Below are 24,211 nucleotides of genomic sequence, written 5' to 3' on the forward strand. Positions count from 1 at the left end.
TTCTTGGTCCTTTCCCAGCAGATTTACTTCTCAGGTGTAAACAAAACTACCCATGTTATTGAAGGCCTTAACATTTTTGCAATTAGTCTGGCAAAGGCAGACAAGTAACAGTCAGTTATATTCCACTGTTCTGTTTCCATGGTAGCAAAGTTAGTTCTTTTTCTTCCTGCAGTTTGGGAAGTTAAATTCAGACCCAGTTCTGGATACCATGGAGATACCGTCTTTTTTCAGCATTCATTTCATGCCCTTATATGCCTGTGGATGAAATTTCCCAATCTTGCAAGTGTTACCAGACCATTTTCTGACATTAAAATTAATTTATATACCCAGAAGATATGCTTAAACTCGGTTGCACAATTAATGAGGTTTTGCACTGAATTGATGGCTTTCAGGGTGTGATTGTGTTTTGTAATTTCTGCTTTTTAGTGTGCTGTTTATGTGTGCTTTATAATACAATTCTGTGACGTGGTATTTTTGGAAGCCTCTATATGTGATACTGTCAAAAAAGCCATTAAAATTCGATAGAGAAAAAGCCTTTTAAAGAAGAATTTGATAGGGAAAGGATCAATGATATTTTAAAACTCCCAGAAAGATTTTAGTACAATGCTGTTTTTCAATTTCAATGTCGAAATTAACAGTCTTATCTGATTTTCTGTAATAATTTCCTCTGCCTTCATAGGTAGAGAAAGATAGATCAGATGGATAGATAGATCTCACATAAGTTTTTCTGGATTCATAGGAACTGGTGTTCTACAGAGACTCTTGGGGTTCTTTTTTGTATTTAACATTGACAACTGGCAGGGAAGGGCCAGGGCTTCCAGCTTGGAGGGGAGCCGAGGGCCTGTGGTGGGGTTGCAGGTTTCTGCACTCAGAGAACATGAGGGACTCATGGGGAGAGAGGAGCAATGGGGAGACTGCAGCGCCTTGAATTGGCACAGAGTTTATGTGGGCTGGACTCACACTGCCTGAAAGATAAATGCCAAGTGTTCCTCTAAGCACTGCTCCTGAAAAACACATAAATACAACAGTGCCTGCTGCCTGTATTTGCAGAGCTGCCTTGTTGCTATCATGCATAGAGAGCTGGCTCATGGTGGGTGCCAGGGTGGGGTCTCTGCAGGCTCTTGTGCAGGGAAATACTCTCGGGTCTTTGGAGAACACATACAAAGCTTTTGGGTACCATCAGTCTGTGACTTCAAATCCACAGACTCTGTCTGGGATAAGGTGTGGGCCTGTGCTGGCATCTCATGCCAAGCGTGGCATACCAGCCAAGTGACATTTAGGGGAAAAATGGGATGAATAGTAAGATGCCATCAGAAATTGCCCCTCCTCCTTACATGAGGATGAAGGCAGGGAATTCTAGCTCTCTGCCTTTGCAGAGAAGTAGAATGGATGGCTTGCTGAAGTGAGGTGAGGCAAGGCAGTTCCCAGGAAAGCAGGCAGCAAGCAAGGCTTGCTGGAAAGCAGGTTGTAACAAGCACTGTGAACACCGGCTGCAATTTCAATATCTGGCTTGATTGAGTTGGATTGAACTGTCTCCAGCACAGCTTTGTTGCTTAGATCTCTGCCTTTCTTGATGTGGACAGGTAGCTTGACTGCCAAGATGTGCTTTTGTTTTTAATACAGTTTAAACCTCTTTGAAATTCCTCAGAGGATGTTTATTCAGCATTTCACTGCTTGTGACTGTCATCATAGCAATATTTTCAGAAAGATGTACCAGAAATGAATAGAAGGATATCCTGCACTTCCATGGCCTCTGAGAGGGGGAGAGGATCAAAGGCTGGGATGGGTGCAGGGCAAGAATGACCCAAAGGTCTCAAATGCAGAATGTGTGCTAGCAAGATGAAGATTTGTGACCTCGCCAAGGCTCAGTCTCTGGCTCTCTGTGCATCGTGGCACACACTGGGCAGGTTGGCTGGGTGCCTGGTTAAGGTAAGTGGCTGCAGAAGCTGTTTTGCAAACTCAGAAGAGCAAAGACAAACGTGCAAGCAAATATAATAATGATGTCGTTTGACCTTCAATTTAATTATTCCTGATTCAACTCTCAGATTTTTTAAACACTGGGAGTTAAATTCTGTGGACACAGTGCACTTTGCATTGGTGCAGTTGCGTCTGGACTGTCATAAATCACTCATCTAGCAAGGCCTGTAGACAATTCCACAGCAGAAGTAATTTTCATTTGCAGCTGTGCATTACAAAAGTAAAAAGTGTATTCTTGCTTCTGGGACAAACAATTTAGCAAATGTTATAAAAATGAGTTAAGTACATTTGAATGAATTAGGTAGTAAAGAATAATCTCATGCTTTTTCTCCAGCTCCTGAAGAGGCAATCATAAGCTTCTTTGAAGTGTGTAATAGCCTAGAAAGGTCCATGAACACTGAAGGATGCATAGTAAAAATGACTGATTACCTGACAAACATTTTCCCAGTCAATCTTTTCAACATTTGGAAGTACAGTTAGAAAATGAGAGCACCCATATCAGAGTATAGTAAACCAGTGAAGAGAGGGGGGAAGTGGGACTGTCAGTGTAAAGTAGGGAGGGCAGCAGTGGTGAAATCCAGTCTACCATGTGTTTTGGAGCAGGAGAGATCTCTTACCACTTTGATCCCACCCGCTTGAATTTGTGGTTCCCAGGAATGCCAGTCATGGCTTGCAATCCATTAATTGTTCTTCACTGGGAGTAAATGATCTCATAAGGGTCACTCTGTGCATTTTCTTCTTTCTTGATGGGCTTGAGCACTGTGAACGTCTCGGTAATGATCAAATATTGGAAGCAAGGTCCATTTTATTGCCACTGAAGGGATGTAAAAGGAGTGAGGAGCACTCTTTGTAACTGAGGAAGGGGAAAAAATAGGTTGAGCTTAGTTCATTATCTTGTCTTTATATCTTTATCATCTGATTTAACCTACATTAAATAAATTTTTTAATAATAAAGACCTATATACACTGCATTTAAATACAATTTTCATGAACTATGATAATATATCCTTGTTCAAATACGTAAAGGACATTTGTGTGCTATAATCTATTCTATATTTATTTCTATATTTATATTTGATAGCAGTCATTGTGTCATGCTGAGGGTTGGCATGCTGGAGGGAGACCTTTCAGATTTGAGAAGCACCACAGAAAAACAGTTTGGAGCTAAAAGTCTGATGTTAGACAAACTCTGAAACAATTCTGGATACAGATCCAAAGGACTGATGTAAGAGTTCAAAAAACAAGATATGAGATGTTCTGTTTAGAGACATGTCACTGGTATTGGCAGTTTCCCCAGAGGTACATTTGCACTGCTTTTGTTAAGAAATAGGTGTAGATTGGCCTCCAAGTCCACTCTGATGCTGGAGAGGAGTTGAATCTGTGTAGTTCATCCATTTTATGCTGTAAGAAAAAGTGATACATCATGGCACTGTCCATTCTGTTCCCTGGAGTCTTTTACACCAAACTACAAACAGCACCTTCTCCTTCCTCGTTCCCTCATCGTTACATTTTCTGCATGAGTTCTCTGCCAGCTCCAGTCAGCTCAGTTTTCAGGATCTGTATCCTGGAAAATGGCCTCTGTGTTCCATGGCTTTTCCCATGGCAGCAGAGCTGCTTCTAAATCCCTCCAGTCTGCACTGCCTGACATCCTCTCTGCTGCACCAAGGCACAGTTGGAGGAGAGGGTGACACTGTTTTATTCACAGTTGGCCACTGCTGCAGAGGGGACTGGGGTGGGGACTTCTTAAATCAGATCGGCTGGAAAGGAAAGGTTGTGAAATCTTAGAGCATCCTATGATGAGATTTCCCTTTCTGCTGCAGAGTCAGCTTCAGCAGCTTTCTGCTGGCTTCTCCATTCTCCCTAACCCTTCTTCGCATGACAGTAGCAAAGGTACCACTAGAAGTATTTGTGTAACCATGGAGACCAAGTGGTGGCAGTAGATTAGGGGAAAAAATAACTCCGGCAAAAGAAGGTTGTATTTTTAAGCTGGATTTTTATCCAGTCTGTTCACCGGATGGTCCCCAGGAGAGTATGCACCAGCCTACCTGTCAGGGCACAGGCAGAAATGAACAGTGGACAGGTGTGGACTTTTATTTGCTGTCAGCAGAAATGCTCTTGAGGTGTCACCCTCCGAGAATCCTAAAGTGTTTCACCTTACCTGATCATCACTTGCTGTTTGCTGGGGTTTTTTTTGTTCAAAATTCAGCTGTTAAGGTCATTTTCTATAAGCTTTTGTGCTCTTTGGATGGTGCCTGTTCTTGCACACGCTCTGTATTCCTATATTGCCTTTTCTCTTTTGCAGCGCTTGCTTCAAGCCGATTCACAATTCTCTCACTGTAGCTATTTATGTTTGTGTTTTACCTACTAAGAAAGTGTTTCACAAAGAAAACTGATGAATAAGAAAATATTAAAGCTGATGTAAATGTAGTAAGTCAGTGATAGGCAGAAAGTCAAATAAAAAAATAGGCTTCCTGTGTAAGGACTGCATGATGGGCTTATCATCCAGCATGCATGTCCTTGTGTCCCTGTTTCATGATGGGTAGGACTTCATTTTGGTGATGTGGTGGCACACCCTGGGGACGTGGCTTGGGGGGCACAGGGATGTGGGGTGTCTCTAAGGTGTTGTGGGGCCTCCCTGCCTCAGACGCTAGGCACTACAGCCTGAGTTCATTACATAATCTGCAGCTGAAAATATAATTATTTCATTCTTGTAACTAGCATTTTTCTAGCTAGAAATTTGATCAATATTAAAAAAAAAAAAAAATCCTAATTTCCAGCTGAGAATTTTTAAAAAGCCCAAGCTATAGTCACAAACCAGCAGGGCTGCCTTTGCTTCTGCAAAACAGCACTACCCAGGTGTTGTCTCGGTGCCATCTGTAGCTGCTGTGGGTTGCTCCAGGTTGAGTGTCCGTGTTTGTACACACCTTCTAACCACAACCTCTGCAGTGTATCCGTGGTTAAACCTGTTCTGCTGAAAGGAAAAGGGTGTTGCTGTTATAGCACACACTCCACTGATGGAGAACCTTTCCTGGATCCACTTCATGATGCTGGGAAATCAACAGAACCTCTTTTTCTGCTTCTTCACAGTTTCCTGAGGCTGCTGATATACCTCACAGGTGTATTAGGAGTCTTTAGTTGATACCATGGAGGTCTGAAGCCTCGGGAAAGCAGGGCTCCTGTAACTGTTGAGCTCCCTGCCATGGATAAGCTGTGCTACCTTTCTGGGTGCTGTTGACTGGCCTGGAGCAGAGGCTCAGCGAGATCCTGCCAGGTGTTAAGTGCTGTGATATAGCTCCAGAGAAGCATTTAAACACATCCAAACCTTCAGCTGTGGTTCCAGCAGAATGAAAGGCCTAGAAAAACCAATTGTTACTTTCCAAATGGGTAAAGATAATTAAAGGAAAGTAACTCTTTCTCTTGTATTTGTAAAAGCAATGTTTATTTCTGGACTCTTGCTGGTGGGTTGTTTTTTTTTTTTTTTTCCTTTTAAATTTTATTTCCTGGATTGCAGCTTACTCAGCTGTTACAAGGAAAATTAAACATCCTTCTTACAGGTTGTAGTCTGCAGTGTCACAGTCTGAAAACAGATCTCTGTGTAATTCTAGCAACCCAGCCGTGGCTCAGTATCCAGAAGCAGCAGCAAACCAAATTGATATTAAGTAGGTGAATCCAGCTAGAAAAGATAGAAAATGTTAAGCTTTGTATCGTACCCTCATCATTGTTTTACCACTTCTGTGTGTGGTAGTTTTTCAGGGGAATAATTTATGTCATCCAATATTATGTGTATTTTAGTGCTCATTTAATGACGACCCAATATTTCAAACAAAATACAACTTCTGTAATGAGATACCTCGTTTCTGCCAGGATATTATTAGGATCCTTGTTACAGTGATCTAATGAGATTGACCTTCATTTCATAACAAATTGCACTGCCCCTGAAACTATTTTTAATAGCCTTCATGTAGGGAAATAAATGATTCGAGTAATTATAAATTTTATGAAAACGACAAGTTACTTTAAAGTGCTACTATATTTTTACAATGTTACACACCGATTGAGTGCAACATTGTGAAAGTCTCATGTGGCTTTGTTCTCTCTGCCGCTCCGCAAAGAACAAAATTAGAAAGCTGAGTTCGTGCTGGGTAGAAGATAAACCCGGTGTACTTGGGAATCCGGCGCTGGTTTGAACATGTCGCAGGCTCGCCCGGAGGCTCCTACCCCCGGAGTGCCATTTGCTGCCATCTCCTGGGCGGTTTCCAACATTTCAAGGGGACGATCCAATGCGTGCTCTAATAAATTGCTGCTGCCCTGACCTTCAGAGTCGTAGTGCACGTGGCTTCTAATATATACTTTAACGAGACGAATCCTCTTTTAAGGGGTGATGAAAAAGAGGCATCCATATTCTCAGTATTTCTGTTAATTGCCTTAAAACCATTAGTTGAAGCAGGATGGGTATAGAATTCCAGAGGGAAGATGAGTAGGATTTGGATACACTTGGAATTATATTTCTAGAAGATAAGAATGCTCTACTATGTTGTAGCTATTTTAATCTGAAAAGCCTTCTACCTACTATTTCATCCTCACCACATCCTAGGAATTATTTTCTAGCATGGTACCACTTCTATGATGTCATATCCACTGTGATGCAGAAGATTCTGTATATTTATTTCCCATTGCAGGCAAAATAAGTGGTGTAAAAGTTATATGACTAAATATTTTCTTATTGCAGCTTATATTTTACTCCCATATTTTCGGCAGACCTGGGTGGAAGTCTCATGCCTGTAAAATCTGTCTCAAAAATCTGAGCACTAAAGCTGTTCTGAATAAACAGCTTAACAAAAAAACCCCACCCCTATTTGAGATGAAAAGACTAAGATGCAAATTAAACTTTAAAGGAAAAGCTTCACAAAAAATATGATCGTTATTTCCTCAAAGGCTATCGAAGTTCCCACATTAAGATAAAGAACTTTCAAGTCTGTATGTAGAGCACCATCTGGTGACTTGTGCACAGCAGGATCCCAAGGCAGGGATTTACATACCTTGCCACATCGCAGACAGCGGGGCAGTCGATATCTCCCGGCAGAGCTGTTCTTTATGTCCTCCCTGCCAGATACAACTTCCTCACAAATGTGCTTTCATCCCTGTGCCCAGGCTTTGGCTGTCCCCGTTATTTGTGCAGAGGAGCAGGAGGGTTTGTGTGCTGGCGCTGCGGCCTCCTCCTCACACCTTTCCAGAGGCAGGCTTTCCTTCTTCCCAGGAAGGGCTCCCGGGACAAGGCTGGTACAGTCCCAGGCTCGGGAGCAGGCAGCAAGCACAGAGATGACTGCCGGGCACCCAGCCTCTCTTGGCTGCCCCTCTTCCTGCCTGGCTCAGACATCCGCTCAGTCTGTGCCTTTCACTGCTGCTGCCACTCTTCCCGTCTGTCCTCTCTGTCGCAGCTGTCCTGGGAATGCCACCGTCACTGCCACAGAACAAACCCAGGAGAAACGTGTCTGCCTGGCCATTTGGCAGTGGGTGGTGGAGGGTGGTGGTTGTTGGTGTGTGCTTCCACAAAACCAATGCACTGGATGATCCAGTTGTAAGCATCATTCTTGGGTGCCTTAACTATTTGAGGATACATGGGTTTTGAGCAGTCTTGTTACAGAAACAGCTAGACAACATGAATTTTAATTTTCCTGTAAGCATAGAGCAAGTAAAAAGATTTGTAGCTTAATTCTGCACTGCATTATACCACAGTATTATAGATTTCATTACAGTTCTTTTTCATCTTAAACTCAAGGTAATTGACTTGAATATCATGTTTTCAACCCATAATCCTCTATATCCCACATATCTCAGGCAATCACCTCAGCACCTGTGGATTTCTGAATCACCTTATCACTGAAAAAATATATCTCCTTTTTTCAGTAAAATAGCCCAAGGACTTAGCAAAAAGATCTTGTGTCTGAGTCTAGATACAGCATATGAAGGGCTTCTTCCAACAGCAATCACACAAATACTTCAGGAATGAAATGCAATACTAAGGCTTTTTTTTTTTTTTTTTTCCCTCCATGTGGCAACTTTCTTAATTCCTTAGAGAACAGTTTTTTATAATTTAGCACAGTGGACTGGTTACAAAATCAGTCAGTATGTGAGAAAGAGAGAAGTGCCAGCAGTTTGGTTGATGCCCTGTTCTGCTGAAGCAGATAGGTGTCTGTGTTTAAACAGGATGGGAAGGTTGAGGGTCAGAGATCACACATTTGACAGTGATACTGCAATTCTTCAAATCTTCTTCCCACAGCGTCCAAAGACCTTTGCTTTCTGATGAACTTGCGTGACTATGAAACCTGCAAGGAGGTTGCAAGGATATTTTGGAAGGGTACAGGACTTGCTGAATGTTAAAATATAGCTTTATACTGAGATTTAATTTGATAAGGGTGAACCCTATTGTAAATACAGAAGCCAGTTGCTCTGTAAACCCTCAATGATATACATATTTCATCATTTGAAAGCTCATATTTTAAATTTCATTTTTTGTTGTTAGTCCCTTGGGAACTTCTCTGTAGTGAATGACATAGCATACATTAGTTTAGGCCTTTAAATTATATTTATATATAAGCAATAGGGAGAACATGCTACACTACTGTTATTGATTCAGTTTGGTTAACAAAACCCCCCACCAATAAAACAGAGAGAAAAGAGAAACAAAAGATTGTTGGAAATTTCCAGCGTAATAACAGTCCTTCTGAAAAACACTGGTAAGGCCAGTCCTGACCATGCTGGATTTGTGTGGATTTATGAGGCAAACGGCTGCAGGGTGTCCAGCCACCGAACCTCGGTACCTCCAACCGTGGGTCCCACCACTTGGGAGCTTTGCCAGGGATCTGCTGCCTTTTTATGAAGCGCCTCTAACTTCTGAATTTTTATCGTTGTCACCAAACAGTTTAGATGTTCTGAGGCTCATGGTCATGCTCTTTCACGTAAGAACACATTACAGTTGCTCCTTTCTGTCTTTCCTTTGCATGCCACAAACAGGGCTCAGCTGTCCCAAACCAGCCTAGCTCTGTGGCCTCCAGCGGAGCTTTCTTAATTTACACTCAGACCTCCACAGACCAAAAGATGCACCTTTGCAAAATGCACTTCTCCATCCCAGATGGAGCCTCCCTGTGCAGGGATCTGCCATATGCAGGGGGATTCTCTGACTCTGGAATCTGGAGAGTTGCCCGCTGAACTTGGGCATTTGTTCTGACTGTAATTACAATTGATTTTTAAAATCAGCAGGGAAAAGTCATTCTGTCTTGGTTGTAAAACACAGCTGCATTTCCCACAAGGAGGGCTTTTTCCAGAGATGGGAAGCATCCCAGAGCCTCGCCATGCATGGCTCGGGGAAGTGCTCTGGTTTGTGAGAGGGTTATGTGCATTACAGCCTTCATTCTGTAACTGACCTATTTGGGTAGAGAGAACTGTTCTGTCTAAGGGCAGCTGTTTTGAACTTTGGATGTTTTGGAGAGAGGAGGAAATGCAGTGAAGGATAGAATTAGGTCACAACTTCATATTGCCAAGGTTTTTCTCTTGATTGGCTTACTGTTCTGTGAAGCAGTTTCTCACACTGGAAGGAATAATCTGTCCTCTGCATTCACTGGATCAAAGTATAAAGGGAATTCATTGAAATAATAATAAAAAAATAAACTCTATATTTCTGTGTGGAAGCACAACAATAAAGACAAACCAGTCTTCTCAGCTCTGTAATTAGCATTTATGATTAGGAGATAAATAATCAATCAAATCAGTTAAAGCATTTCTCACAAGCAGTTTAGAGTCTCACAAAAGTGACTGAAAAGCAGGGCAACACAAGTCAGACTCGGGGCAGGAATAGCAATGGGATTGTTAATGATCAGTAGGATAAGAAGTAGGATTAGAAAGACCACTTATAAAACTGAGGAGCTCAGTTCAGTTCGTCCTGAGCCCACTGATTGTTCCCTGTAGAGAGCAAGCTTGAAATCTCCATTCCCGGTGCTATTTAGAACCAATAAATGTATCCAAATTAGAAGCTAGGGAAGTGCTTCCACATCATATCCCTCATTAAGACACTTTGGGGAGGGTGGAAAAGATAAAATTATTCAAAAGTAATCTTAATAACTGGATGAATGTATTAAATAACCCTGCATCCAAAAGGTGGCCCAGAGCTTTGCTTTCAGGGGCTGTGTGCCCCCATGTCTGCAGTTCTGTGCTGCAGTGATCTCCTACACGTGTGGGGGAGGCCCTGGGTGACCAGAGTGCCTGGAAATCTGGCCTGCATTGTGTGAAACAAGAAATTAGCAGAGATTTTGTGGCTCATGTTCTGATTGATTTTTTTGCTATTACATTAGATCCTCTTTCAAAATTGCTGTGGATTTTGAGCACTTACCATATCCATGGTAAGGCACACTTCTCAGATGCAGTTATAAAACAAGCTGTTCGTACCTTTTCATGAAATAACAAATTCACAGTCATACCACTGTCTTCTTTTGGCAGTTTGGAGAAGTAGGAAATATTGCAATCAGATGTTTCTAATTTAATTCAATCCCTCATTAATTTGATCTCTCCTTTAATTCAATCTTGGCCTCAGGATAATAATTTGTATTAAAATTACAAATAATTTGTATTAAAAATAACATAATGACCACTTTTTCTTTAATCAATGGTGACTGCTTTAGGCAGGTATTAGCAGATAATCTGATTACTAAATACACAGTGAGTTGGCATGTAGTTAATAACTAACAGTGAAAATTTGGAAAACAATCAAAGAGAAGAAAAATAAAAAGAGGAAAAGGGATTAGAGAAGAGAGCCTTACAAAGGCATGCAACATTAAAGAAAGTACTATAGAGGAGTTATTTTTGCTGGTGATTTTTATTGGTATGAACCTCTAAGATACACAGCCAGTGGTGTCAGCCATAGGCGACAGGCTCAGCCCAGCAGGAAGAGTACTCCAGAGTCAGGTCTATGGTAAATCTGACATCTTTTCCCCTTAGACTTATTTAAACTTACTAATGGGATTTGGAGGTTAGACGCTTAGAGGTATTAGGCAGGCACAGCTCCACCGAGCTCTGGCTACACCATTTGCAGCCCTGTCTTTCTCAGTGGAGGCAGACACCATTTGCCTGCCCAGTAGCCTTTTTTTGGGAAAGATGTTGGGAGAGCCCTTGTTGTCTGGCAAGAAAACTTGTGATGCACAGCTGAATCCACGTTGTACACAGAGCAGTGTGGAGCAGCTCTGCAGTTGCTTCGTACCAGCTGCTGGGGAAGTCACCAGTCAGGCTCCCTGGCCAGTTCTCTGATTGTCACAAGGTCCCCAGCTCGCTGGAGACTGAGAGCTGCCAGCTGCAGGACTGCCAGGTCTGACAGTGACGACAGGGACAAACTTTGAGGGGACAGTGCTGCATCTCTCATTTTCTTACAAACACTATCTTGGGTCTGTATCTGAAGCAGGTACTTTGTTGTCCGCTATCTTTTCTTGTCAAATTGGCAATACTGCTGTGATGACAGCCCTTCTAGTAAGCCAGTGGTTCTAACAGAGACTTGGACTGTTATTTTCCACCCGCCTCCTCCTGTCCCTGCTCCTGATGCCTTGATTGGGGCCCATGGTGTGCTACTCAGCAGATGGCATTTTTCCAGAGCAGCAGTATTGGAAGGGTACCCAGCACAGCATCCCAAGCTGTTACAGAGACACTTTTTGGCTACAGCAGAAGAGTGAGCCTTGACAGTTTGCTGTTTGCAACTTACCCAGTAGCAAAAGGGAGATTTACACTGTGAACTGACATCTTCCAATGTGCTGTAACTCTCTGCCCAAGTTCCCAAGTTCACTGGGGCTCTGCTCAGTGTATTTTACACTGATGTGGTGATGAAAGGTGTCATGCCATCTCAGAAGGGACCTCTGGGGGTGGTATGAACTGGACGTGCTCATCACACAAGGGCCTTTGGAGCTTCCAGTAGAGACTGCTTGAAGTCATCAGCATAATAATGCAGCAGATTTGGGAGTTAAGAAATGCAGGGACTGTTACTCCCATTTCTGACAGGGTGCCAAGGCAGTTGACCAATGGACTCCTATTCATGTTAATGAGGCTCATTCCCAATGTCCTTTTTGTAAGGAAGTCTGCTCAGCAATCCCTGGGAATTAGGCTGGTCCGAGTGGGAAAGATGCTCCAAAGCAGCATTTGTCTTCTTCAAACCAGAGGTATTGACATCTCCCTGGGAGACAGAAGAGGGTGATGAAGTGACAGAGGACACTAGTTTCAGTCTAGATGTATATTGGAGTATACCATATATATACACCATTTCAGAATCTGTGTCAGAGCAGCTTCACCGGTACTTCAGCTTTGAATCCCTTTCTTTTGGGACTGTAATCGTTACTTTTGTGTTTGAGGAACTGTTATTAAAATTGACAAAATAAATTGATAATTCTATAAAAATCATTCTGCAATAGATTTAACTGATGTAGTCTGTCAAGTCATGATGGATAGTTGTGAGTCAGTGGTGAATAGAATGCAAACAGAAATAGTGTAGGAAATGGTTTAGTTGAATCGGCCCTGGATCCCTGCATACTATTGCCACCAAATGGCTTGCTGTGTCTTTTTTATACACTCCTTTGCTGTCCATCAGTTCCTGGATCTGTAGCATAGCAATTAATCTCTTCTTGTAAAGTACTTTAGGATCAGCACAAAACTTCCACTGTATTTTTATTGTGCTTCTGGTGAGTGAAGAGAAATTTTTAATTGTGACAGAATAAAACCAATGTAACAAGTACAAATTCTTTAGGGAAGACAGACAACGGTGCCTAAGAACTAGTCTTAGCTCAGTGTTTCCAATTGCTGATTTGCAGGAAGAAGTAATTAATCACAAAGTGAAATCTGTTCAAGATTAGCTTAAATTGCAGAAAGTTGTAAAAAACTCCAGATGGATTTGAATTATTAAAAAAAAACCAAACGCCCCTCCCCCCCCCAAAAAAAAAAAAAAAAAAAAAAAAAAACAAAAAAAAAACAAACCCAGACAAAACCACCAAAGGGAATGTTGAGTTGGATGAATGCAGACGAATTCCTGGTAAAAAATAATATTCTTATGTGAATGTCCAGAATTTTCAAGTCAAGATTCTATGCATGGAAGTGTCTGCCCAGGACAAGCAAATAGGGTGCTAATGGGCTGTAGATGAAATACATTCTGCCACTTCTACAGAATGCTGACACCCTTACCTAGCCCCTCAGTCTGAGCCAAATCACCTCAAAAACCAACAACAAATAAGGAAGAGATCAGGTCTGTGTGCTGCAGTTCGCAAGAGGAGATGTTAAGACTCCAAGGTACAGGGAGAAATGCTTCCTGCCACATGGAAATGATTTGAACAGTTCACTGCTGCAAAAGGGCCAGGGATGGTGGAGCTCTGGGTCTGGATGTTATTTAAATATTTATGTCATGTAGTATCCTCTTCTGACTTCCTGTGGTGCCTTCTTGTTTGAAGCTGAAGCACACCCTGGTGTCCTGTGATTGCAGCTTTAGCAGTAACTCCTGTACAAACACAAATATGTAAGATGAAGGATGGCAGAGCACAAACCCTTTTTCCCTAGTAATGTAAATGGAAAAAATTTTCAAAGGAGACTTTCTTCCCTGGCCAAGAGAAGCTGCATGACAGGTTCACAGGTTACGGGAAGCTCCTTTTCTTTTGATGGTAGCAGTGGTGGTTGTACATGGGCAGACTACTGGCCCATTTCCAACAGTAACTTGATTCAAATTTAGTGCCTATGTGGGAACCAGGAGAATTTTATTATCTTGATTTAATTCTTCATTTTATTTAGAAGTACATTTATGTCCTTCTGCACTTTGGAGAGGTGCAAAGTTAATAGCTTGCCTCTTGTAGATACACTGCAGGGATTTCATATTTTTTTAAGGTTAATTTGCTGTTCACTGCGGTTTATCTGGACCATTAAGACTGCAGTGAAATCAGGCAAAACTTGGCATCTGACATGAGATCTGTAACTGCCCCCGGCCCCAGTTCACACGAGTTCTGTCCCTGGGGCTGTCCTGCGTTGTGCAGGGGAGTATGGGCCACTCCCAGCACCTGTAGAGCACCAGGCAACAGCTGGAGAAAGGAGCTTTCTGTGGATCTGTTCAACCAGGGCTGGTTCCAAAAAGAGCAGACATAGGTAAATACCTGAGTAATAAACCTCCCTATTCCTGATCCTTCTCTTTTTGGAGGATATGAAATAGAGTTTTGTGATTTTACCTTAAATTATTGTCTGCTGCTTCCAGTGCTTCTTCTATACATGTCCTGAGTCTGCCAGCTGCAGTGTGACAAAAATAACACCCTAATGAGAGCAAAGCAAAGGGTGAGAACAGGAGGTGTGGTAGAAAATGCACCTTCAGCAGCTATTACTTTGAATTCTCTGATTTTACAGAAGAAAATCTGCTTCAGAGCCTCCAAGCTGCTCTCCCAGTGACTCCCCTGGTGTCTGTTTGCCAGACAATGACTTTTTGCTCATTTTGAAGCACTGAACTGATGGTAAGAAGCCTGCCCCCAGCTTCCATGGGCATGGGCTAAGCACCAGGCTGTAGTTCTGTCTCCTGAGACAGCAGCAGCAGCACCAAGTGCAGTAGATTTGAAGGCCCAATACTGTGTTTGAATGCGTATCTTTCTCCACAGAGCTACAAGTCTTAGCTTAGAATTGAACCTACAGCCTCTCTCTGCAGAGTAGGTAGGTTGTGGCAAACATTTCACTTGAGCAGTTTGCCTGGGGAACTGCTTCCATCCGAGCCTGGTTAAAAGCACCTCTGGGTAAGAAGGATGGTGTCATTCCTGTGGGCCACCACAGTAGCTCATTAACTGGGGCAAAACCAGCAGCCTGCCGAGCTCGAGTGATGCAGGGAGGCTTTCTACAAAAGAAAGGTTTATCATGTAGAACATAGCTCTACTATTGGCTGAATTTCTGAGTTGGTGAAAAATCTGATAGACATTTTTGCAACAACTGAAACCAGGCATCTGTTCCACTTGTGTTCATGTCTGGCACAAGCTGAAATGAGAACACCGGGCTGCAACTGCTTAAGGACACCCACAAGAGAGTTTGCACTAAAAGAACTAAATTAATTTCAAACAGATTTTAGTTAAACTAGTATAATTATCATGTCTTGACAAGGGTTCAGTTTACTTTTGCGTAACTTTTCCCTGCAGAGTGATGATTGCCACTGACAAATGGCATAATCAAACTCTGTTTAGCTTAAGTCCATGGCACTTTGTTGAAGTGTACAGGGATTACTCTGGCAAAGCCCAAGTATCTGTCAGGCTGTTAAACGTGTTGTGTATTTACTGACACCTTTGGAGTGTGCTATCTCTGTACTTCTCAAAAGGATGAGGACAATAGCTTAAACTGTGTTTGAAAGGCTTTCACACGGTGTCTAAGGAATAAATGTGAATGGCAGGTAGTAGTTACACTTCACCTAATTCTCATAATTGAAACTGATGACATACCTGTGCAAAGCCACTGTGACTGTGGGGAGAACAGAGCCTGAAGGCTGTTTTTTTTGGGTTGTTTCTATTTTTTCTTTCAAGAATATTTGTGAGCAGTGTGACTGAAGCACTGTGCTGCTCTGACATACATGGTGTCATCTGTTCTATGCTAATAAATTAGCATCTGCATCTACCATGGCTGCCTGTCAAATCTGGGTACAAAATTGAGCTGTTTGATCTCGGTGCCACTGAAGTGTGTCTGCATGACTGCAGAAGATGCACATTATCCCATCTGCTTCCACAGACCCTCCATCAGGTCGGATGCTTCAAGGTAACAGATCAGACGCAATGAATTCCACTGCAGACGACTGCCTTGGAGGCATCCTCCCGCTTTGTCGCTGCAATGTAAAAATTTGACTTAAGAGCAATTTTATTCCTTCACAGCAGGTCATTTAAACCCTGTCCACTCTAGGGAAATTTCTAACTTTGGCTCGGCTCCTTACATGCCAAGGGTTATCCCCAGCGTGGCCATTGTCACCGACGTGCCAAGTCGCTTCTCTCCAAGCAGGCCTTACAAGACACTGGTTCAACCAACAGCAGCCACTGGTGGCCAGTTTATTTTTGGGCTGTTGCTGCCACTTGTCCAGATGGAGCTGAAATAGTGCCAGCCGTGGTGAGGCTTCTGGGGCAAATGCCAGAGGTGGGAGGTGGGGCAGCGTCCGGAGCGCTGGCAGTTCCTGCAGCTAGGACGCGGGGCCAGCGCGGGGGAGCAGCCTCGCCCAGGAGTGCACCTGCCACACCTGCGCTGCTGCTGCAAACCCAGCTGCTCTGGGGATAAAATCCTGTGCTGCGCTGGCCACGTGCACTTGCCTCGGAAATACACCTAGGAAGGGAGAAAAACAACTGCAAGTTTGATTTTGAGTGTAATAAAACTAGTTTATTTACACAGTAACATGAATGCCACAGAGTACACAGCAAAGTACCACAGCAAACCAGAGTGTGACTGCCCCTGATCACAAAGGAAGGCTTGAAGTTTATATACTTATTTATATAAAAATGTGTAAATATCAATATGAAGCACCAGATAAAGCAATGCAACCAGGAATTCCAAATACAAATTACCCACAAGAATGGAACTGAAAAAAGAAATGAAAAAAAAATTCCCTTAGTCAAGGCATTTAAAGAAATCCCATTTATAGAAGTTCACTGATTTTGGAGTCCCTAATTTAAAAATAAATTTCCCCCTTTTATTAAAAACAAGAACATATTCTTAAATGCTCAGCATAATTAAGTTTTAAAGAAAAAAACCCAAGGATTTCGACTGCAAAACTTTCTAATACCAACAATCCAAAGGACAAAGAAACAGAAGTTTTGAGTAATTTTTGAAGAGGTGTTATTTATTAAATGATTATATTAAAATTTACACACTCTTAAAATATATATTATATATACAATATATAATATATATATTTTCAAGCAAAAAGGGGCAAAGAATACTTTTGGGATATAAAATTCATATACATACATATATATTAAAATATGCCCACATGGACTCATATATATATATGTATGTATATATATATATTTATGAACAAATATTTCTTCCATATTAAAAAAAGCTCCAACCTCTTCTAAATCCCTGAAATCTTCCCCTTAAATTTATGGAAAAAAATCTTTATAGTCTGAAGTACAAACTAAATTCTCAAATTCTGTAGAGTGGTAAAATGCTTATGTACAGGTAAGTTGAGTATTTAATTTCTCACTGGCAACTCTGCTTGTTCTGAAAGCATTCTGTGGTTTCCAGGTAAATGCTGAGTGGAGCACCAATGCAAGAAGACTGACAGGAAATGATTTAAATTACATTCTACACCTACTCAAAATCACCATCCTTCTAATACTGCATCCAGGTGAATAAGAAAATCCATACAAATGTCTACCAGAAATTCTCTGCAACACAGCAGGGAAAAAGACTTGCTCCTTCTTTTGGAGTTGTGGGTGCCCTTAAGAAATTTCTCCCCAATGTTTTGAAAAGTATTTTTTTTGTGTATTCTTCTCTTGAAGTCTTTGTAATCCACACGATTACAGAATATTTCCACAGGTGTATTTTTATAGAGGTATTTAAAATTCTATTCTGTACTTCTTTGATGTTATCTTACTGCGTAACTAAATCACAACCACATCTCTGTGCTGGCTGAAGGGCTTTGATTGTGCTCTAGGTCTTAGAGGACTTTTAACAGAACCAACACCACCTCTGCAAAATCAGAGTAAAACTGATGGTCTAGTCATGCAGTTAAGTACTGTTTGTACTGAGAAACAGTCAATTTGGAGAAAGGGGGAAAAGAAAGTGCATTAAAAGGTCTGACTCAGTTTCTATTGTAACCCTCAGAAAACTTAAAATTGATTTAAATAAAAACAGGATTATTTAATTTATATTAACATATGGATTTGTTATTAGAAACAAAAAAAATTAATTTAGATGGGATTCTCAGCACAATCCATTTTATTTCAGCAGCGAATACATGTTAAAATTAAGGACCTACAGTGTGAAGCTGCCGAATAAATTCTGCAAGTAGCTGAACCCTAACACACATATTTTATTTAAATAATATATTTTTCTCTCTAACACGTAGGAATTCTCTTGTGTTAACATGTCAAGATGATCCATTCATACCTTGTGAGTGGGATGTGTGGAGCATAAAAGATTTAAGGTGGAACATTTCTGTAAATGCTATCTGCACTCTTCACTGTGGGACAGCAACATGGTATCCTGGCTGGAGTTACTGATTTCATCAGCCTGAATACTGAACTGAACCAGGCTTCTATAGTTGGACATTCCAGGGGCTCCAGAAGAAAATTCTGGATTCCCTCATTCCTAAAAATGTGTAGGCAAGCTTTTACTAGTAGAGTCTCTTTATATTCACCTGGTTATGCATATTGACTGGATCAGATCTGGGGTTTGACAGCTAATTAGTAATTTCCATTTAAGAAATACAAAATTAACCCCCTTTCCACACCATCTCAGGAGCAGTTCTTTTAGCACTCCTGTGCGAACAGAGGTTTGCATTTCTCAGCACAGCCCAAGGCTGGCGTGCAGCACCCACCACCTACAGCAGGAGCGCATTTCACCCTCCCGCTGCTCCCAGAGCACGGCGATCCCTCCCCTCGCCAGCCTCGCCAGCGCGGAGTGTCTGCAGCAGATTGTCAGAGCAAGAGGCTTCTCCTGAGGCCTGGTCAGGCTGAACGGACTAAATATCCACTGCTATTCCCTGTGCAGATCGCAAATTTGAAAGCCCACAGTTTTGTTACTTTGTTACTACTTTTGTTACGCTGTACTACAAGCAACTTATAGGAGCCCATTCGCACAAATCTTACCGAATAGATCAACCCAGCATCATACAAAGTACAGCATTTAGTCTTGTGAAGTCTTTTGCATCTTTACATGGGCAGTATTACTTCTAGGGCTGTTATGAAAAAAATAAGATTTCCACCAACTGACCGGCTACATTTCAGGTTTTTGACAAGGCACTAAACATTGTGAATCCAATCACTGTGCTCTCTCTGTAATATTAGAGAGGGTTTTATTGGCTCTAAGAGGATCAGAAACCACTCATCATAATTCTTCAAATGAGCATTTGATTTTTCCAGAAATTAGTTTCCACTGGAAAAATCTTTAGAGCTCGTGTTAAAAATATTTGAATGACAGCTTTTATTAATAAAAAAATATATATTTACAGTCAATACTGTTATCTTAGATTTGCAGCTCTTCCTATTTCTTGAGCTCAACTGAAAGTGCGACATTGCTAAAAAAAAATTTCAAGATCTGTGCACATATTCTAACATGCACAGCCAGGGGTTCTGTTCCTGCCATACACAGGATCCTGTTACAGAGCGGGTTTTTTTCCTTTTGCTTAGCAATTATGCTGTAGCATTCTTAGGATGTGTTTACAATCAGTTTAATGCATACATTCTTGTGTATTTACGTGGCACAGTCTGGTGCCAGGATGGAGAACCGCCACAAACACAGTTGTATCAGTTATGGGCAGATCTGCAAAGTCAGCCTTAAGCTTCTCAAGGAAGAGCTCAGGCCAGATCAGGTTCGACTACATTGACCATTCTTTCTTTTTTAAAGAAAAAAACCACACAACATTACAAATTGCTAAAGTTTACCCAGTGCTGCACAAGAAGGAGGTTGGTAGTGAACATCTATCCATGCTTGATTATACTGCAGAGCTAAAATGAGTATTGTTCATCACAAAAGATACAAACTGAAATTAGATAGCTAGAGATACAAAGGCGTTGGACCAGCTGCATTAATACGTACGGTTGTACAACATTCAAAATCCAACTTTGCATGTGCGCGTTGACATCAAAGTGACGGTGGGAACACGTCCCTGAACACGGGAACACCCAGAAGCTTCAAGGGATCGCCCCACTGCAATGCCAGGTGGTCCAAGAGTTACACCTATGCCTATCTGAGCTAGCTGAGAAGTCAGGTGCACACACACACTACGGAACGAACACAAAACCAGACCACAGAGAACAAGAAGCCCCACTGGCAGCTCAGCACACTGTCGCTAATAGCTAGTAGGTAGTACACGAGTGACTTGCCATGCTCGGCGTATGTGAACTATGGGAGCATTGCCCTCCTGTGTCCAGATAAAGCAGGGCTGCGCTGAACAGGAGGTTCTTTGTAAAGGTTCTTCTACGAGCTGCTCAGCAGTAGTGTAGAAACTTTCCTGATGTAGAGGAAGTACTTCAACTACATACATTGCACTTGGGCTTTTAATGCACTGTCCTCTTTTTCTGCATCAATGCCGCCATCCTAACCTTTTTGCCAAAAAGAGAAAGAAAAACATACATATCACATTAAAATATATTATCCTTATCCTTGTCTGATCCTTCACTGATACAGGTGAATCAAACAAAAGAACAATCATCAGAAGTTTCTAAAAAATCTCTAGAAAGGTCACAAAGACAGTCTATACTATGGCACAATCGATGTAGGCTTCCACACGCTATTCAGCTGAGCTCTGAGAGATGCCAGAGAAGAATAATACAGACATGTCAACCCCTCGATGTATGGCATGGATCCAGAGCTACTTTCGCTGACTTTAAGCCTGCAGGACTGTTTGTTCAGTTTCCATGCATCTGGTCCAAGAATGCATATGCTGTATAAAGTGGCTATTTGTTTCAAGGCTGTAGTGAATTGATTCCTCACAGTTTTAACAATTAAAATGGAACATCAATCCATAAAAAGAACACATGGATATCTGTGCATTTATGTGCCAGGAAAGTAAAGGAAGGGGCTGCAGATCTAGCATTGGGTAAAGGCTGGTGTGTAAAGTGAACACTATAATGTACAGCTTCAAAAAATAATACAAGAATTGCACATAGATCCATAGGAGAGAAGCACAGGCTCATAACTAGGGCTGTCTGCTTTCCATCACCCGGGTCAGAATATTCGGGATCGCTTTTCCCCCTGCATGCAGATCCGTTCTTCAGAGCAACTCGGGAAACAACTCCTAGCCTAGCAATACTGAGCAAAGACATTGTCTCTACAGGGGTTCCATGAGAAATGGTTGTTAGGGCACAGAAGGACGTCAGCAGTGGCCTCTAAAAGTGAAAAAGCTCCTTCAAGTTGAGGTTTTAAAAATTCTGACTCTTCAATCCTCACTAATTCCTGCTCTAGTCCAAAACTCTGTGATGCTCTTTGAGCTCTTCTGACAACATTCCATTTTTAGGGTGTTGTCTATAGCAACATTAGAAAACACTGGTTACAACAGACAAGAGATGGGCAGCCAAGCACTGCTGCAGGAACTGTGGATCATGATGCTGTTGGTCGTGGCTGCCAAACTCAACAGCTCCCTCAATTTTTGCCCCCTTGTTTTTACCCTTCAGAGAACTGTGTCTGCAGTAAAAGTATCTCCATGTTGCCTGTTAGCTACACACAGACAAGCTCTAAACATTTCTATCTCCTGCCAACAAACCTGCAGAGCCAATTTCAATCTCACTTTGCAGTATGGCGTAAGTGACAAGAGCAGACCAAAACAAAACAGAAGAGGTGGCTTTTATTTTCATCCCTGATTCATAGCAGTGATTGTCAGAGAAGGTTATGTACGTCCTGTCCATTTCAAGTCAGGCTTTAGTGCCTTTTGCGATGGAAGAGGAATTTCAATGGTCCACCATGTGTTGCACTGTTCTTGTATAAGTGTGGTTATGGCTACAGTACATCAACAGTTGAAAGGTGAAAGTTGCTAAGAAATAGCATAGACGAAGTGTGCATATTCTGCTTTTTTAATGCACAGGTCTCAAGCTAAGGGTCTGATTAAGGCAGCATTGATGAAATCATGGATCCATGGTTAGAAAGGATATGGGTAGGCAGTGAGGGAGAGGAGGAGGGAAGAGGACAGAACACAGGTGCTTACTGCTCACTGACGCTTGCCATGGTCAGTGGGAAAATCACATCTGGGGAGGAAGGTATGGATGGTGTAAAGTGTAAGAGAAAGATCAGCATCTGGTTGAGAGCAAAGGAAAGAGGAGCACAGCCTGCTTGTGGGGGACTGACTCAGCTCAGCTTCAGAGAGGAAATGTGTGGTGTGTGGAGTGAAAGCAAATGAGTGTTTTGTGGCATGGTGGGTAATTCATCTCACATTCACCACTAATCCATCTCTGCTTATGGTCTCTGCTTATTCACTAATCAATGCTATGTAGGAAATGATTGAAACTACCCAGAAGAGGACAGTTTGTTTACTGCAGTGGTAGAAATAGTGGTATCAAAGCTTGCTCTCCTTTTCAGCCAGATATGAATCAGGTTACATACTGTCTGATCCAAATGCAGTCATGTATATGATCAATCCCTAGCAGGCCTGGCAAAAAAGTAGAGTTTCTGTCATACTCGGTACAGGATGCAATTTCTCCAATTAGAACCTATTTGCTCAGAGTTGCTGGCTTTGATGTCTAGGCTGTTTTGTAACTATTGTACAAAGTGTGAGCCCTAGTGCAGGCTGGAGTGAGGGCTGGGGCAGAGGTGGGGATGCTTCACAAAAAGCAACAGGCTCTACAACTAGTGCTGCTTCATGAGTCTCACAATGCGCTGAAGTGAGTCTGTAGTGGCAAAAGCCAGATATTGACAACAAAGCCAGTCTTCCAGAATAATTCCACAGTCCCTCTCCAAGGACTTCTCTGCAAACTTGATCATCAGCAGCGTCCTTTTTATATCGAGCCAGTTCTGAAGTATAGCGTCTCTCCGTGAGGGGTTGGAAGACGTGCTGAGAGCGTGGAACAGGTCCTCACGTGGACCCCAAAGCAAACACTGAAGGATTCCTTTGGCTTCTGATATCAAGATCCTCTCTGAAGGGTTGGGATTCAGCAGGCAGCTGGCAAGTTGTTGAAGCCCTTGAGAGTAGAGCGAACGGCAAGGAATCTTGGGGAGATCAGCACAAGTGTACTCTTTCTCTTTCAGCTCTGGATTCTCATCAAAGGGGTTGGGTAAGTGCAGCATTTCATAGATGAGGATGCCAGTCTGGAACTCATCACACTTTTTGTACTGCGTCGCGGTGATGATTTCTGGAGCCAGGCGGGACTGATCCCGTAGGACCTCAGGATCCACCATGTGACTCTTCTGCTTGGCCTGGGAGAAGTTGCTCACAATTAATCTGGCTGGACAGGCAGTGTTGGGACTGGGGTCTGTGGCCTCGGGGCTCAGGGGGCTGCCTCCCGGTCTGGAGTGAACCAGCAGCAGGTTCTCCAAGCGCAGGTCACAGTGCGTGATGTGATAGGGCTTCAGGTGCTCGAGGCCCAGGCATAGCTGCAGGAGGAGCAGACACACCTGTCTCTCGTACAGGTCGGGGCTCTTGGTGTGGCGGGGCGCCGAATCCCGCACGAAGTCGGCCACGGTCAGGTGCGGGACCTCCCGCGTGATCACCACCACGCGGCTGCGGGGCTTGCTGATGGTGCCCTGCCTGCTGGGGCTGTCTTTGTGGGAGGCCTCTGGAGGGGAAGCAGTGTCTCTGTTCTTCTGCTCAGGTGTTTTCTCCTCTTCTTCCCGCTCCTCTTCTTCCGCATCCGGTGCGTCGTCATCCTCCCACGGAAGGAGACGAACTGGCACTTCAGCAAGGAAATGGCCACAGTCCTGCTGGATGTTAAAGTTGATAGCCAGGCTCTGCCGGATAGACAGGCTGTGATAATACTGCTGAGATTCCTTAGCCTTGCTCTTACAAATCTGGGGGAAAAAATAAACACAGCAGACATAATTACTTAATTTCTAAATTCGGTAGCTTTTTTTTAATATGTACTTTGTTGACGGGATCTCCAGTCTAGGCCTAAACATGCACAATGAACATTTTTTTAATGAACTGACCTCGGCAGACTGTCTTAAGACACCCAAACAGTTTTCATTGGCTAGTAAGCAACTGCTGAGTGATACATGCAGGCATCTCTCCCTCTGCATAGATGATCCAATGGAAAATACAATTCTAGTTTTTAATCAGAATGGCAGATGATACATGGTAAATGCACAGCAAGGCTTTTTTACAGTTACTTGTTTATCTGTATCATTTTATTGCAAGTTCTCTCCACTTCGTGTGAAGCTTGAACAAGATAAAAATAATCAATAGCAGTAGGGGATACAAAGAAATATACATGAAGTATTTGACCCAGCACTTGCACATGGCTGAGTTAGCAGTCAACTCCTGTCAGTTGGGTGACTGATGTTTGCTCCTCGCCCACTGGAACTGGAACTGAAATCCGTGAGCTGCAGCAGTGTATCTGCAGTGAGGGGGGTGTGT

The 24,211-nt window shown here is 42.5% G+C and overlaps 1 protein-coding gene across 8 annotated transcripts in view; it reads right to left on the reverse strand.

Annotated features, from left to right (window-relative positions):
• Positions 1–16,340: 16,340 nt before the first annotated feature.
• Positions 16,341–24,211, reverse strand: part of PEAK1 (pseudopodium enriched atypical kinase 1) — a 109,742-nt gene continuing 101,871 nt past the window's right edge. For all 8 annotated transcript variants that reach the window (XM_040077799.1, XM_058422331.1, XM_040077798.1 and 5 more), the window contains one exon: positions 16,341–23,646. In XM_040077799.1, coding sequence (XP_039933733.1) covers positions 22,489–23,646 — 1,158 coding nt within the window. In that variant the 3' untranslated portion in view covers positions 16,341–22,488. The remainder of the gene's footprint in view (positions 23,647–24,211) is intronic.

The sequence above is a fragment of the Hirundo rustica genome, chromosome 13 (assembly GCF_015227805.2).
Source record: "Hirundo rustica isolate bHirRus1 chromosome 13, bHirRus1.pri.v3, whole genome shotgun sequence".
In the NCBI taxonomy this organism is placed as follows: domain Eukaryota; kingdom Metazoa; phylum Chordata; class Aves; order Passeriformes; family Hirundinidae; genus Hirundo; species Hirundo rustica.